Here is a 16,589-nt window from a genome sequence, read left to right as displayed (position 1 = left end):
AAAAGTGGAGCTCTTAAAAGTTTTAATGGAATTCTTGCATTTTGGAGACAAGGATTCATGCTGTTTAAATATGTCTTAATAAATTATACAACCCACAACATGGCCTTCCAATTCTCTTTTTCCTCTCTCTGGCCCCATTGATACTGTAATGTTATTTATACTAAATATACTTATTTTCTTCCCATTCTTTCATGGTACCAAGCCAGAGCCACAAAAGGCTACGTTGTAAGGTTCAATGTGATTACGCAGTCTGAAGATTAGACCAGTATTCCTTGACAAGCTGCCCAAACAGGGAACCTTCTGTCTTCATTAACTTCGTTGGTTCATCATACTCCACTAGTTTTCCTGAAATAGAATAGAGACATTTCAGAACATGCTTCATGCATCTCTATTAAATAACACAGTTTTATATTTGGGTTTTTGTTACTTAATTGTATGTAGTATTAACTTCAGATCCTTCTATAAAATGCATACTGCATGTACAGTTGACGCGCATTGTCAAAGAAGTATACAAGTACAACATGACTCATCTGCATATTGTGAAGAGAAAAGTGAATTGCCTTCTCTATACTGTAAACATTGTGAAGTCAGATCTAGCTAATGATTATGTCTAATACAACACCTTAGTTCAGAAAATTTGGATTAAAAACTTTAGAAATTAGCAAACATTAACATAATGAATGGCATCCACAGAAAAATAGATGATTTTGGTGCAAAAACACAGGGAATATTCAATAGAAAAGGGTTGAAGTAATGTATGTGACTCACCATCACCAATAGAGAGAACCATCGTGCAATCCATCACTGTAGGTATCCTGTGAGCCACAGTGATCACAGTACAATCAATAAATTCAGTCCGAATGGTTTTCTGAAGAATCATATCAGTTGCATTATCAATTGATGCAGTTGCTTCATCGAGCACCAATATCTTACATCTCTTCAAAAGGGCACGCCCTAAACAGAAAAGTTGCCGCTGCCCCATGCTCCAATTTGACCCATATTCCACAACTGAGTAGCACGTTTATTCTTGATAAAGATCAAAATCTCAAAACACAGAACCTTCTGCATATTAAAAAATATCGATATCTTACCTAAGGAGTCTAGGCCATTTCCTTTCTCTTGAAGAGGCTCTTGTAGCTGGCACTTCCCAAGAACCTTCAAATGGAAAATTATCACTTTGGTCATATTTGCAATCCATGCAGATATATATATATATATACACACACACACACATATATCTTTAAGAGCATTGTTCACCCAATGGAAGATTAATAAATACTTCTGATGTTAAAGCAACCAGAAGTGGAAAAGGACCGATGTAATACCTCCCAAATTTCTTGGTCAGAATGTTGAGACAAGGGATCCAAATTGAATCTCACAGTCCCATTAAAAAGAGTAGGATCTTGAGGTATTATTCCAAAACGTGACCTCAAATCATGAAGTCCAATTGTAGAGATGTCAATGCCATCAACAATAATCTTCCCCCCTGCTGGCTCCACAAGACGAAAAAGAGAACTTATAAGGGTTGTCTTCCCACTCCCAGTTCGGCCAACAATACCAATCTTGTGCCCTCCTTCAAAAGTACAACTTATACCACAAAGAACAAGTGGTGCATTGGGCCTATATCTAACCTGTTTTCAAATATATTTTCTCAGTATATACAGGAACCTTCCTTTGATTTAACATTAAAGTAATTAAAATTTACCTGCAAATCTTGTATCTCCACTTTACCCACAGCCGGCCAATTAGTTGTGGGGCGGTTTCCTTCTATTACTTCAGGGGCCTCACTGGGAATATGCATGTATTGGCTTAGCCTTTCTACACAAATGATGTTATTTTCTAAACTGCACTGCTTTTGAACTAAACGGACAAACGTCATGTTTAAGGAAAGACCATAAGAAAGTGCCATCCCGATGAATCCTGCAATTGAAAATTCATATGGGAGATTCAGTAATTCAATATCATTCTATGATTAACATTTCCCCAAAAAGGGGCATAAAGATTTTTTAAATAACCAAATGATTGCAATGGTCATAGTTCCAAGGATAATAAAGGTAGACTGACCAGAGCTGAAAGTCCGGGGAGGAAGCAAAACCATGCAAAGTGCAGCAGAGGCAAAAACCGTCGAACTGACCATTTCTATCCATTGAATCAACCACTCGTTTGCAGAAAAGCTGTGGAAAAAAGGACTAGCATTTTTGTCAATGAGGTCAAGATTCTTTGTGAAGAACTGGCCTTCCTTCTTAAAAGCCCTTATTGTGATGACTCCTGCTGCAGACTCTGCTAGATGATTTGCTACTAAGGACTTGGTTGTACCATTGATCCGCATCATCTCTTTTGCAGAGGCAAAGTAATATCTCTAGCAATGTAAAAGGCAATGCCATTTTCTGTCAAATATAGTCGCTAAAACAGAAGAGAACACAAATTTGTTCCAATCAGATGATTATTATCATCAAATTCTTTAACCTTTTCACAGCATACCTCAAAAAGTAATTTGGTCCTAGAATGAAACTTACAAGTTCTGTACTCTTATCGAAAATGCATGAATCGTTTACTAACATAATAAATTTCATAATTTGGTGGCACATATTTCATCAATAGTTATTCATATTATTTTGCTGATATGATTTTTGACATTAAACTCTTATTGATGCAAAGCAATCCAACATCCAAAATTTGTTTATATGCATTGTAATAAAGTTCACTCCACTTCATGAACTTATCTATTATATTAGCATCATGAATCAAGGATATTGATTCAAGATTTTCTAAAGTATTATTGGTTTAAATGGCTTTGAAATAAAACTTTTTCCACAGATTATAATTCATGAAAGGACTGCGTCTATTATTTACCTGCAATCTAATTACAACATAAACAAATGGTATTGTGACAAGCAAGACCTGCCAGGTGACAACAGCGAGTACTACAAGAATAGAATATGCATTAATGAAAGACGAAACAGAGAAGTTAAGGCTGAACGGGACATCAAGATCTATGATACTCAGGTCAGAAGACACCTGCACATAATACCAGGAAAAATGAAGAAAAATGAGTTGTAGAAATCAAACAACAGGTTCATTTACATTTTATGTTTGTGATGCTTACCCGACTAAGTATCCTTCCTAGAGGTGTGGAATCGTAAAATGAAATGGGTGCATGAAAAAGGGAGTCTAATAGCTGCGAAAACAAGGATTTCGAAGATTTAAGTCCCATAACAACTGTAGAAATAGATCTACAGGATAAAAACATTATTGAGGCTAATCCAATCAACATATAAACCATGACCAATCTCAATGTGCTAACATGAGGATTATCAACATTAGCAGCCATCCATGAGTTCTGTAATATCTGTCCAACTACAAATATAAGGTGAGAGAGACTGGCCATGAAGAAGAACAAGAACCCTTTGTTTTGATTCAGATATTGCTTGTATGGTTTAAAGCCCGTGTCTCCTGTTTCTCTCTCTTCTTGCTTAATGAACTGATCACCTTCACATGCTTTTAATTGCTTCTCTACGTAAGTATTCTTAATCTCTTGGGAAGATGTTCCATGTCTATGAGCAGAACCAACAACGGCAACTCTTTCAGAACCCGCGGTCTCTTTGTGTGCATTAACAAGGTCCTGAAATACTTTGCTTGAGGCCAACAACTGATGATATGGAGCATGTTGTAAGATTTCCCCGTTTGACATGAACTGTGGAAAAAATCAAACTCACACCAAATCAGTATTTGGAACTAACAGATTCTAACTGATGATAATCTCAATACTGAATTACAAAACAGGTAAAGATCAATATGTTCTGCAGGCTAAGTGGCTCTTGTAGTGCATGGTTCATGACATAACTAAAGATGACTGGAGTTCAACTAAATTAAGATGAGTGATGGGGAGATTGAGAAGAACAATGGTAACAGATAAACTACCACCATTTAAAGACAAGGTTCAAAATCAAGCCCACCTACTCTGATGCCATCATAAAATACCATATTTCCTGAAAGTTAATGTCATTAGGAATTGAGAAATTTAATCATTTGACCATTATTCTAACAGTAGCAAATTTAAATTCTTCTGCAGGTTTTGGAGATTTTTAATAATAGAAACAGACAAGGTGGCCATTAAATGCCTCAAACATAGTTGCTGTAGTTATAATTGGGAAAAGAAATACCAGATTAATAAGATCTCTATGTATTTAAATAGGAAATTAGGTATACTAACCAAAACAGAATTGAGAGCAGGCAAGAAGTCTACTTGATGGGTCACAAGTAAGACTGTCTTCCTTGAAAGTGCGCCCATAACATATTCCTGTCACAATTGAAGTAATCTTACATTTAAGTTAGTAATTGAACCCAAATAAATTGTAAAAATATATATATAAGGGGTTTGGAAAATTAAATTACATTAAATATGCTTGTTGCAGTCTGTGCATCCAAAGCACTGAATGGATCATCTAAGAGAAATACATCAGCATCCTGATAGAGAGCACGGGCAAGTTGAACGCGTTGCTTCTGACCACCACTCAAATTAACACCTCTCTCCCCTATTACAGTGAGATCACCAAAGGGAAGCAACTCAAGGTCCTTAACCAATGAACACCTCTCTAGTGCTTCTCTGTATCTGTCACTATCCATAGCAGATCCAAATAAAATATTCTCTTGTATTGTCCCGCTTTGTATCCATGCTGTTTGAGAAACATAAGAAATCTTCCCAGTGACTGTTATCTGTAATTTCAATAAATGAACCGGATTGCTTAGTCAGAATGCTTGAACTTTTTCCAATTTAAGATGAGCATTACATTTGCGTCATATGGACACATAATAATGCCTGAATATTGCAGTGTTGGAATACATATAATTAGAAACAACTCAGAGAGAAGTTGAATAATAACTTACGGTTCCCTGAATTTTTGGAACTTCTCCAAGAATTGTTGCTAGAAGCGTAGACTTGCCTGAGCCAACTTCTCCACATATGGCCACCTTTTCACCAGGTCTAACCTCCAAATTTATGTTTCTCAATGTGGGCTTAAATGAAGTCTCTTCCCATGAAAATATGGCTGAATTGATAAAAATGGAGTAATTCACATTCTCCGTGTTGCAATTGTTCTTGACATGTGCATTCTGCAGCTCTGGTGCCTCAAGGAATTTTATAATACGTGCAAATGCAACCTTGGCTTGAATGACAACCCCTATAACATCAGGAACAGCTATAATTGGATCCTGAACAAGGCGAAAGGTTGCTACAAAGGTGAAAACGTTATTTGCATGCAGAGGAATTCCAAGGAAATAACATGCTCCAAATGTTCCAGAAGAGATCAAAACAGGAGTTGACCAAAAGAGAATGCTATGATATGTTTTCTCTGACTGCACTTTAGATAGCCATTTGTACTCTATCTGCCTTAAATTTTCTATGACTTTCTTGAAATGGGTTTGCCAAGCATACAATTTCAAAACCTTCATGTTTACTAGAGACTCAGAACTAGCCTTCAGTCTTTCATCTTGTGCCACTGTTAGCTTAGACTGAAACTTATGCTGTAACTTTGCAAGTGGAATATTGCAAAGCACGGTGAGAATTATCACCACCAGTGCTGCAATTGTTGCTAGCCCCACTGCACGAAAAAGAATTAGTATTGCAATACATAGCTGGAGGCTTGTTGTCCATGTCTGATGGAACCAAAATGGAAATTCTCCAATTCTATAAGCATCTACTGTAACATAGTTCATTATCTCAGCACCAGAGTGCATTAACCTGGCAGAATTGGATAATCTCAGTTGCTTATTATAAATGGCTGCTAAGAGAAATGACCTCACTTGCAGTCCAACAAGCCTGCTTCGGAAGAACCACTGCCTTTGTGACATGGATTGTATACACTTTGAAAAGAAAAAGGCTATAGCCAATATGTGTCCTTCGTACTTGAATTTTCCTTCTCCCTCATAAGCCAATATGAAGGCATTTAGAAGTACTGGACCACTAGACAGTGTGAGAACATATAACAAAGCAAAGCATCCAGATAAGAACATTGCTTTCCAATGGATTAAAATTATTGCCTGTAGGATTGATGTTTGGGATGCTGGTTCTGCTCTTTTCTTCTTATTCAATTGCTCCAAGAACTGAAAATAACAATTTTCTGCTCGATCTGCCTTGCGCAACTTGGGTATATGTTCATACTCAAGATTTTTCTGCCTGCCCATTTTCATCAACGGATTCAACCACCAAAACCACAGTCTACTAAAGAATCCGGCTTTGGCATATGGAGTAACAAGTCCTCCTGAATCACTTTCAAGCTTCATCTTTTTGTTTTCTCTTTGCTCTTGAATCTCTCTGTTTTCATACAAGAATAGAATTTTATGTTTATACAGAAAACTTGTCATCCTATTACTCATAGCACTCAATTAACTGAGAGAAAAAAAATTGATATAAATTGTATAATTGATAATATTTTGAAGGAAAAAGAGGAGGAGAAGAAAAAAAAATCAATATGCACATGCCATGTAGCTATGGTAGTGCAGGTGTACCAAACAAAGGATATATAGGTGCATGTATAGGACATATAACTATAAAAGATCTGTTTATGAAGATTATTATTAATAGTGTTAATTTGGAAAGTTACAGGATACATTTAATAGGGCTAATCTCATATGAGTGAAACACTTTGCATGTTCTTGTTCTTAGATTAGCCTGGAATGCATGTATAAATCACATGTAAGGATAGGAACATAGAGCTTATCATAATATCTTTAAAGAAAGAAAATAAGAAATATCTATAAAGATGTCTATAATTTTCTTTCTAGTATTTACCAGGATGTCAAATTACACTGCCAGCTGCTAAACAAAAGACTCAAACTAGAACTGGGTAGTTTCCAATAGTTGGGGTATATCTCTCATTGTTCTGTCTAGTAATCTGTCTGATGTTTGTTTTCTACTGATTGCTAGTGCATACTTTTTTTTGTTCTTGTTGTTTTGGCTAACTTTCTGTTTATCTCATCTACTGGTTTGCAGTTGTTACACTTTACTGTGGTTCGGAAAAATACTAACTTGTCCAAGACATGAATGATAGCTGAAATTAATTATTTGCTTGTGAATGAGAATTTCTAAGTGCTTCCATGCAAAAATATTAATTTCATGAGTATGACATACCTCAATATGCGTAAAAACAGGTTCTTTCTCCTTCACTTAGCTGGTAGTTTATACAAAAAGCTTTGCTGCATGCTTGTATCCTATTAGGAGAAACCAATTCAGAATTTAGTTTATCCGCTTAGAAATATAAGCAATGCCATCTTTCATTAAGCATATTTTCTGTCAATGATGGGGGAGAGTTACTGAATGGTCTCACATTATAAAGAAAAATAAAATCATAGCAATAAGTTTATTGACAAAGATGGTGATAACGAATCCTGTATGGAATGCATGTGGATGTAAAAGTTTTGATTTGTATTAATCATGGAACACTAAATGAAAACAACGTTTAGAAGAGTGTAGGTGAATCATACAAGACAAAAGAAAAGAGGAAGCATACCTCAAGCCTTAATTTAAAAAAAAAACTGAATATAAATTGTTAGAAAATCCCAATTCCCAGAAATAGTTTTGTATGGAAATTGATTATATATTTGTTTGGCTTCTCCATGCAGTAACTTTTGTTTTTGGGTTGGATATTGCTCTAAGCCTGCAACTTAATATATAGTCCTGGACTCTTGGAATCTCACGTAAATTGAATTTTTGTTGGATATCCACTAAAAAATGTTTTCCTTGGAAATGCTGGTTAGTGATCTGCTGTTGGATTTTCCACTATGAGATATGCTCTTCTTTAAAAGAAGTTAGAGTATCATTGACGAGTGCAACCAAGTAAGAAATCACTGAACATTAAACATAGAGATATTATGGTTGGTTGTACTTTGTAGAGGTAGATATTCATTGTACGAAATGTTCAGTGGGATGTTGTCATGGCTCACGTCGATCTCTCCATTTGAAGGATAAATGGGGTATTTTTGTTAAATAATTGGATCATTGTCACCTTTATGTCAATTGATGTTCTGGAACCATTCCTAAAAATAAACACAAACTGAATTGAAATTTATAATGTTAGGTTTTAGATTGGTATATTCCATGTAACAAAATCAAGGGTTGCACTTATTTATTAAATACATTTTAAGTGGGGGAGAGGGGATTTGGATCTTGAACATTTCCGTTAGAAACAATGTCATTGAGATACAAGACTCTTGGCAAGTTACTTTTATCTCAATTCTGATCAATGTTGAAGAAATTCAAAGTTCAAAGGATTTTGCTCAAGTGAAAATCAAATTAACTTGCTTGAGTGAAACAATAATGCAGTTAGTGAATTCGTGAGTATTTCACTCACTCGAACTGTGCTGAAATAGAATCCAAGTGCTACTAGTAGAAGGATTCTTGCCTTCTTTTTACCCTACTTTGTGCACATGTATATAGTATATATGAATCATATAATGCACAACTTTTTAAAGTTTAAACTACATATCTTTTGTATGTTTTGGTTGATCGTAACTATTTTGTTATAGTGGATTTTTTAATGAGATTGAATCTCTGAAATAGTTTTTCCATTAAAGAAACTCTTTATTTTTTTTAGCTTAATTTGTTACAAAAAATTGTTGTGCTTGTTTATTGCTTTTATTAATGTGTAATAATAAAATAATTGTTAGAATCAATTTGGGTAATAGTTAGTGTGGTTACACTACTAAATTTATAACTCTAAACTTAGTCTAAATGGTTGAATCTTTCAACAAATCCAGTACATAAGCTTTTATGGGTAAATATATATGATCATAGCGGGGGATTATCAGCAACGCTTAGATGTGATATGGTCATAGAGTGGGTAAAAGTAAATGGCTTCGCATACTAATTCTTGTTGTAATATTATTGTTTGGTTAGAGGACCTACTATCTTGTTTTGGTGCTGTTTTTACAATCTCTTTAAATTCATGAATAAATTTTTGAACCTTTCTAAATGAGGGAAAAAAGTTATTACAGGTAAAAAAAAGGAATTTCCATATAAAACTATGTTTTTTAACCAGTTGCATGTACTTGAATGGAATACACAATCTGGAGAAATAAATCCATGACAACAGTCTTTATTCTCTACTTGGAAAATCTTTTCTTAGAAAAAGTAAATTACCGAATTTTATTAACAAGACGTGTTAATGTTATAAACTATCTTATCTTACCACTTATCTATTCATTTGGCTTGGATTGGAGCACGTTGCCTCATCAAGATATATATATTTTTCATTTAATTCGTTGAATATTCATGTTCATTTATCTTTTTATTTTTTTCTCCCTCCCTCTGCAAGATTGGTCCAAGTTTCTGATTTTTTTAATTAATTTGTTGAATATTCATGTTCATTTATATCTTTTTTTTCTCCCTCCCTCTATACGAGTGGTCCAAGTTTCTGATTTTTTTTTTCAATTAATTCGTTGAGTATTCATGTTTATTGTGGTTCCAAAGCCAGTTTTTCCTTGGACTTGGAGTCCCACAAAATTAGTGTAATTCGGAATATAATTCGAATTTATATTAATCTTTCTCCCTCTCTCCATAAGAGTGGTCCAAGTTTCTATTTTTTTTTTCAATTAATTCATTGAATGTTCATGTTCATTTATCTTTTTTTCTCTCCCTCTTTCGGAAAATTATTGTATACTCCTAGAGTACCATAAATGCGTACTCACTTCTCTCACATAAATGATAGGTCGCACTAATTAAATTCATGGTAGGACCCACCATTTATGTGAAAGTGGAGAGTACCTAATAATTTTCCCCCTCCTTTAAGAGTGGTCCAAGTTTTTGATTTTTTTTTTCAATTAATTCTTGAAGGGTCACGTTAAGAGGTGTCTTTAGGGTAATACAATAGTTAATAAATCATATTAGAATATATTTTAACACCACTTTCATGGAAAATATAAAAAAAATTGTCAAAAAAATTAATTACTTTGTCGTTTTCCCATAAAATGTTTTTAAAAATAGTTTCTAAACCAATGCTTGTAAGACATTCGCTAACTTTCCATTTATTGCATATTCATGTTCATTTGCTTCTCAAAAAAAAGAAGAAGAATATTCATGTTCATTTATCTTCTTCTTTTTTCCTCCCTCTTTAGGAGTGGTCAAAGTTTCTAATGCCTTAAATCAACTGACATTGATATCAAAACTCTGAACCCCCACCTATCTCCAAAGCATGATTTTTACTATAATAAGAATAACTTTCTTTTGTCAAGAGTATTTTACGTGATATTATTTAGTCTCCTTTATTAGAAGAATTGAAATAGCTATTAGATTATTAAAATAACGAAGAAAAATTTTCATTTTCCCATGGTGTGCATAGCCAGTGTGGGGACTGGGGATCCATCATCTTTTTCATCCTTTTGATCAAAGCAAATCATGTCTTCAAAGCATGAAAAAACAAAAAAAAAAGCTGGCCAAGATCCACTTAACTCTACTTTATTGGCTTATTTAAAATAACATGGTTAGAAAAGAGGATCCACTACGCATGGCTTTGCACAGCCCCATACCAATAAAGTTTTGGACAAAATTCTTCAGTCCTGTAAAGAGCGTTTCCTTTTATGTTCCATCACTTGTGTCAAAATTTTCTTCTTATCAAAATTAAAGTTCTTTTAGAAGGAAGAAAATAAAGAGAGAGAGAGAGAGAGAGAGGGACTTGTGGTAGGCCAGGCCAATATGTGATTTGGAGTATAAATTACACAATGGAGCCACTACAAAAAAAACTGGCCTACTGCGGCGGGCCAAAACCGCCGCTAAAGCCCCAAAAACCGCCGCTATAGGTCCATTTCACCTATTGCGGCGGGGGCTATTGCGGCGGTTCTACCCGCCAGGCTTGTCGCGACGCAATATCTCTATTGCGGCGGTACAAAAACCCGCCGCTATAGATGCGCTTTTTAGCGGCGGTTTTAGTCTATTGCGGCGGACATAAAACCGCCGCTATACAACGTTCAAATTCGTTTCAGACGACTTTTAGCGGCGGTCGTACCCGCCGCTATTGTGTTCACCTTTAGCGGCGTGCGCAAAGCGCCGCTATAAGCTTGCAACGAAAACCTTGTAACTGCACCTATAGCGGCGCTTATAGCCCGCCGCTATAGGTTCAAACCTATAGCGGCGGTCAAAAAGCGCCGCTATAGGTCCGCGTTTAATAGATAAAATGTGGACCTATTGCGGCGCTTTTTGACCGCCGCTATAGGTCCACGTTTAGTAAATAAAATGTGGACCTATTGCGGCGCTTTTTGACCGCCGCTATAGGTTTTTTTTTTTTGTTTCCAGTGAGCTTTGAAACCACTGTTTACATCAAATTTAAGGAACAACCTGTTTCAAAGAACCTGTTTTGCATCAAATATATTGTTCAACCCTGTTACAAAGAACCTATAGTAGTTTTAGCTTTACTAACACAATACCACAAATATAATTAATTAACAACATCACAAATGTCTCCAAACTAACGTAATATTTGCATAGAAATATATTCTCAAATACATAACATTGTCTATAACCACCAATTTAATTTTTATGTTACCTATCCTATCCCATCCTATCCTATCCTATCAATTAAATTTTTATGTTACCTATCCAAGAGGACAAAAATAATAAAGATTTCTAAGTTTCTTATTGTATTTGAATTGTACAAAACTTAAAAGCACAAATGGGCTCACAGATGATTTCATTTTCATTTTTCTCACAAATTAATGATTTCATTTTCAGTTTTCTCACAAATTTTAAAAACGCAAAAAACAAAAACAAATTCAAAGCTAAAGTTTGACTAGATTTTGCTAAGGTTTCTCTCACAATTCAAATCCAATTGGCAATTTTCATTAGCTAAACTACAACTAAATTGTCCATACAAAGCATAAAAAAAAAAAAAAAAAAACCCTAGAAACCAAATTGATCACAAAAATTCGTACCTCATCGGCTTCTCGATCACATCATCAGGGAGGGGGTCGGCGCTGAGAAGAATAGAAAGGAATAAGATGCCCAGTTGAGCTATGGCTCATTGGCAATCAATAGCTAAAAAATTTAAAAGTATCATGAAATTTACCATCCAACAATGACTTCCTTTGGATTCACTTTCTGGTGGGACACTAACATATTGTGATGGTACTCAATATCCAAAGCAACCTGCAATTCCAATAAACAAAACCACATCAGAAATCTGAAACTTGTTGATGTTAAAAAAAAATTAACACTAAATTCCATTCCTAAAAGCTCTTTATATTACGAATTTCAATTCAAACGTTTCGTTATCTCAGATCCCAAACAACGAAAACCCAACCTCCATAATTTTAAGCATATATTCCCTTTTCTACTTTCTATATCTTCTCAGCAACCAAATAGAAACCAATAAATAGCTAAAAATTGAAAAAAAGAAAAAGAAAAAAAGAAAGACAAAAACTTGATCGGCGGACTTGCTGTGAGGAACAGCATAAGAGTTGCGAATGTCGACGGTGCCATCAGGTAAGATCAAACCGAGGAGCGTATAAAGGGGGTCACATTGAAACCCTTATTTGCATCATAAAGGGGATTGTACTCCATCGATGAATTAGCCAACTGTCATCAATTTGACACTACATGTTTCAATCTTTCTTAACAAAGCAATGGCTAAAACTAAGATATTTAGATAATGATGAGCTAATGAGGCACAAAAGTTGCATTACAATCGTTTAAAAGGCAAGGGTGAGCTAATGAGGAGGCAACAAAGTTGCAATACTATCATTTAAAAGGCAAGGATAACACAAGGGCAAAACTTTTTTACATTAGGCTAAGTAATAGATTAATTACTCAATTAAAATCTTCATAAAAGTTTCACTGGTAATAAAACCTATTATTATCTAGGCCGTAGAATTACAGAACAGTGTCAAGGATGTGAACTATTTATTAGGTGTATTGTACTAATGTTTTGACGTTGCTATCTGTTGTTAGCCTCTGCTCGGGGCTTGAGGTTGTATTTTTAAGCCTTTTGACTTGAGTGGATTCTGTATTTGTTGCGGGTTTCCAACTTGTGTTTCAATAAAATTTGCTTGATATCAAAAAAGGATGCAAACTAGGAGAGCATTTATTTTGAATGAGAGGATAAAACTTATCATTACAAGCACCTATATGCATATGAAACAAATGGCAAAAAGTTAGGATTTATTCACCACAATTCACAAATGGCAAAAAGTTTTTCCAAACTCAAATTTGTAATTAATCTAGATCGGAATCGGATCTTTCCTTTTCCAACAAATTTTTTTTTTTGTTGAGAAATTCCAAAAACAAAATATATTTGTATATATAGCATCTCATCATGTCAAGAATATGAGTGGTGCATAATTGAATTCACATACTTGAGAATTAATCGTCTAATATACTCAATGGCATAGGTAAATTAAAGTAAAAAAAAAAAATTATGTGATCAGCTGAACCACTATCTAATGTTAGTAGTGCTAGGCTAAAATTTTCGAAGTATAATTGGTTTGAGTCCATAGTGATAGAGCATATGTAACCACCTCCTCATGGGGGTGGACCCTGCTAGGATGAGATCCATCCTATGTAAGAAGCTGATTACGTATGTCCAATACACCAAATACCTTCACATGTATAACAAAGAATGATTGGCACAAAATTCCTATGACCAAGAAAGAAAAAAAAAAAAAAAGTTCTTGTTTTGAAATTTTCTTTTTCTCCCACTGGTGGGGTGACTAAAATATTGAATTAAAGAGAATGTGGCCTGTTTTCTAGTAGATATATGGAAGAGTTTTGGTTTTGAAATTCTATGTACTAGTGACTATTTCATGAGTTGCACTGGATTATTAAATAAAAATTATATATATTTTTTAGAAGGTATAATCAACTTCATATAATTTATTTAATAGTAATAATGTTAAAACAAATGAATAACTATTCTAAAGATTATATTTGTACATTTATAGTTTTTATGTTTAGAAAGACTTCCACTTATTAGTTGAACTGAAGTGGACCAAAATGCTATGTTAATGTAGCTCAACAGGAGCGTAATAATAATAAATGCTATACTTAAGATTTAAGATATTACCTGCGGAGTGTCTGAGGATTGAGAAAAATAAGAGGCTAGGTATTATGGACCAACCCATCTGTAAAAGCGCATCCTACCCGAGGAGCTGGTCTACCCGAGGAGAGAATAGAGACGTGATGTAGCATCTTATGAGAGCTCGGCTAGGAGGAATGGAGCCTGAGGAAAGGATCAGCATAGTGGGAGGAAGCTTCTTGAAAGGGTATACCTTCCACCCTCGCATTAAATGCTCTGTAACAACTTTATCAGGTGCATTAATGAGGAAGTGACCACTGAATAGTATTTTCATAGCTAGCAACCTCTTTTACCATCTTCAACAGAGCCTTGATGAGACAAGTATCCTAGGAAGAGCCTTGAGGCATACAAGTGGAAGGCTAGGTTGCAAAGAAGGAGGATATATAAGAGGGAAGGAGCTCCACAGTAGAAGGGCCTGATATTTTTGGAAATAGAAGATAAGAAGTAAGAAAGTGAACAATGTATTGCTTGATAAAAATCAGAGTTAGTCATATATAAGAACTCTTCCTTGGAAGTGAACCGAGGAGAGCTTTATTCTCAATAACTACTTGATTTGTTCTTCCTTGTTTGGGCACCACATCCTTAGCCCTAGGCTTAACCCGTAATTATATCGTAATTGTCTTCCCATCCTCTACGCATAAAAATTCTATTGTTTGGGCTTGGGTTAAAGTACAAGGTACTACTATTCTGAGTGGATTTAGGCTGCCAAATCCTGAGTTCTTACATTACCAGTTTGAGATTATATATATATATATATATATATACATATTAATAAATTTGGATTTAGATAGGTGCTCCCAACCCAAACTTGTATTTTCCCACTATTTAAGTGTACAAGAATGGATTGAATGCACCAATTGGACCAAAATAGACTAAATTGGACCAAATTAATCAAAGAGGACTAAATAAAACCGAATGACTGAAGTAGGCTGAATAGGACCTAATAGGACGAAAGTGGATTGAATAAGACAGAATGGACTGAATAAGACCAAGGAGGACCAAATGTGATAGAATGGACCGAAAGGAACTGAAGTAGACTGAGTAGGACCAAATTTGATGAATAGTACCAAATAGGACCAAAGTGGATTGAATAAGACTAAAGTGAACATAATGCACTGAGTAAGACGGAAGCGAACATAATGGATCGAATAAGACCAAAGTGGATAGAATGGACCGAATGAGAATGAATAAGACGAAAGTAGATATAATGGACTGAATAAGACCAAATTGGACCGAATAGAATGGAAGTAGACTGAATAAGACTAAGGTGGATAGATAAGTCCAAATGGATCAAATAGAACCAAAGTGAACCAAATTGAACCGAATATGACCAAAGTCGACAGAATAGGGCTGAAGCGAAATAATGGGACCGAGTGGACTGACTATGACCAAAGTGGACCGAATAGGACCAAAGTAGACCGAATAGGACCAAAGTAGACCGAATAGGACCAAAGTAGACCAAATAATACCGAAGTGGACTGAAAATATGTTTTTAAAATTTTTAAATATTAATCTTTAGACACCTAAAGTATTATATATATATATATATATATATATATATATATATATATATATATATATATATATATGTATTTCCTAAGAAATATAAAAATAATTATCAAAGGGTTTGAATTTTATTGCAATTTGTTTACCTATGCTACTCCTTTTTTTTTTTTTTTTTTTTTTTACATATATGTAATGTGCATGACTCTAGTGCAATATGAGAGCTTTTTATTAATAAGCAAATTAGACCATATAATAAAATGTAAAAAGTTAATCTATAGTCTACCTATTCAATATTTTGAAACCAAATAGGTTGAAAAGAATCACTTAATTTTATCAATAGTCTTCTATATTATATTTTAGTTTTATAATAAATATATATTTTAAATTTCTAAAACAATTTTGTGAATTTCATGACTTTCATATGAAAAAATATTTTTCAAAACTTTTAAAATGCCTAAATCTGCAAAAGTTTCCCTTAAAAATTAGAGTTGAAAAAAAGAGCTAGTAATAATCAATAATTGCAGAAACCAATAAACAAGTTTAGTAAATTTTATTAGCAATGTTCACCAATAAATCGGAAAGAAATACCATTATGAGATTCTGGGTGATATTCATCACAACCTAAAAAAATTATATATATTTTTATCATTTTTTTTAAACAATTCTACGTTATACGTTAAAAAACAATTGTTAGTTTGTTTGTATCTATCGAGAAAAAAAGAAAAAGAAAACATTACAATAAATTCTGATTTTTTTCATAAAAATCACACAATAAATTTCATAATGAGAAATAATAACTATTTCTTTCAACAAAACAATATGTTTTAAGTAAAAATAACAGTAGCTAAGGGGAATGGAAACTTACCGCCAATAGTCTCACTAAATTACCAAAATTTCAGTGTTATGACACCTGAAGATCAAACTAATAAATTACCAAAATTTCAAAGTTATGACACATGAAGATCAAACTAATAAAATGAACTACACAAATTAATTTACTAACCCCAAACTTTAGCTTTAATTAAC

The 16,589-nt window shown here is 34.1% G+C and overlaps 1 protein-coding gene across 1 annotated transcript; it reads right to left on the bottom strand.

The window, feature by feature from the left end:
* LOC142618838 (ABC transporter C family member 10-like) lies at positions 1-7,635 on the bottom strand. The gene is made up of 13 exons (XM_075791871.1): positions 7,509-7,635; positions 7,130-7,209; positions 4,888-6,313; positions 4,396-4,716; positions 4,214-4,300; positions 3,107-3,694; positions 2,854-3,018; positions 2,065-2,359; positions 1,706-1,920; positions 1,326-1,631; positions 1,092-1,155; positions 769-1,008; positions 1-345 (listed from the first exon to the last, which is right to left on the bottom strand). The coding sequence occupies exons 3-13, from the start codon at positions 6,280-6,282 to the stop codon at positions 242-244; spliced, it is 3,780 nt and encodes a 1,259-aa protein (XP_075647986.1). The 5' UTR covers positions 6,283-6,313; positions 7,130-7,209; positions 7,509-7,635; the 3' UTR covers positions 1-241.
* Positions 7,636-16,589: the final 8,954 nt, after the last annotated feature.

This window comes from Castanea sativa, chromosome 12, assembly GCF_040712315.1.
Source record: "Castanea sativa cultivar Marrone di Chiusa Pesio chromosome 12, ASM4071231v1".
NCBI lineage: Eukaryota > Viridiplantae > Streptophyta > Magnoliopsida > Fagales > Fagaceae > Castanea > Castanea sativa.
Note: the sequence above shows the minus strand (reverse complement) of the source record. Positions and strands in the feature narration are given on the sequence as shown.

Bases quoted from the DNA above. Each gene is read 5' to 3' on its own strand.
- LOC142618838 (XM_075791871.1), bottom strand. From the start codon at position 6,282: ATGAAGCTTGAAAGTGATTCAGGAGGACTTGTTACTCCATATGCCAAA. The intron at 4,717-4,887 runs GTAAGTTATTAT...TTGAAATTACAG, and splicing joins TTCCAAAAATTCAGGGAACC to ATAACAGTCACTGGGAAGAT. The intron at 1,009-1,091 runs GTAAGATATCGA...CGTGCTACTCAG, and splicing joins AAATGGCCTAGACTCCTTAG to TTGTGGAATATGGGTCAAAT.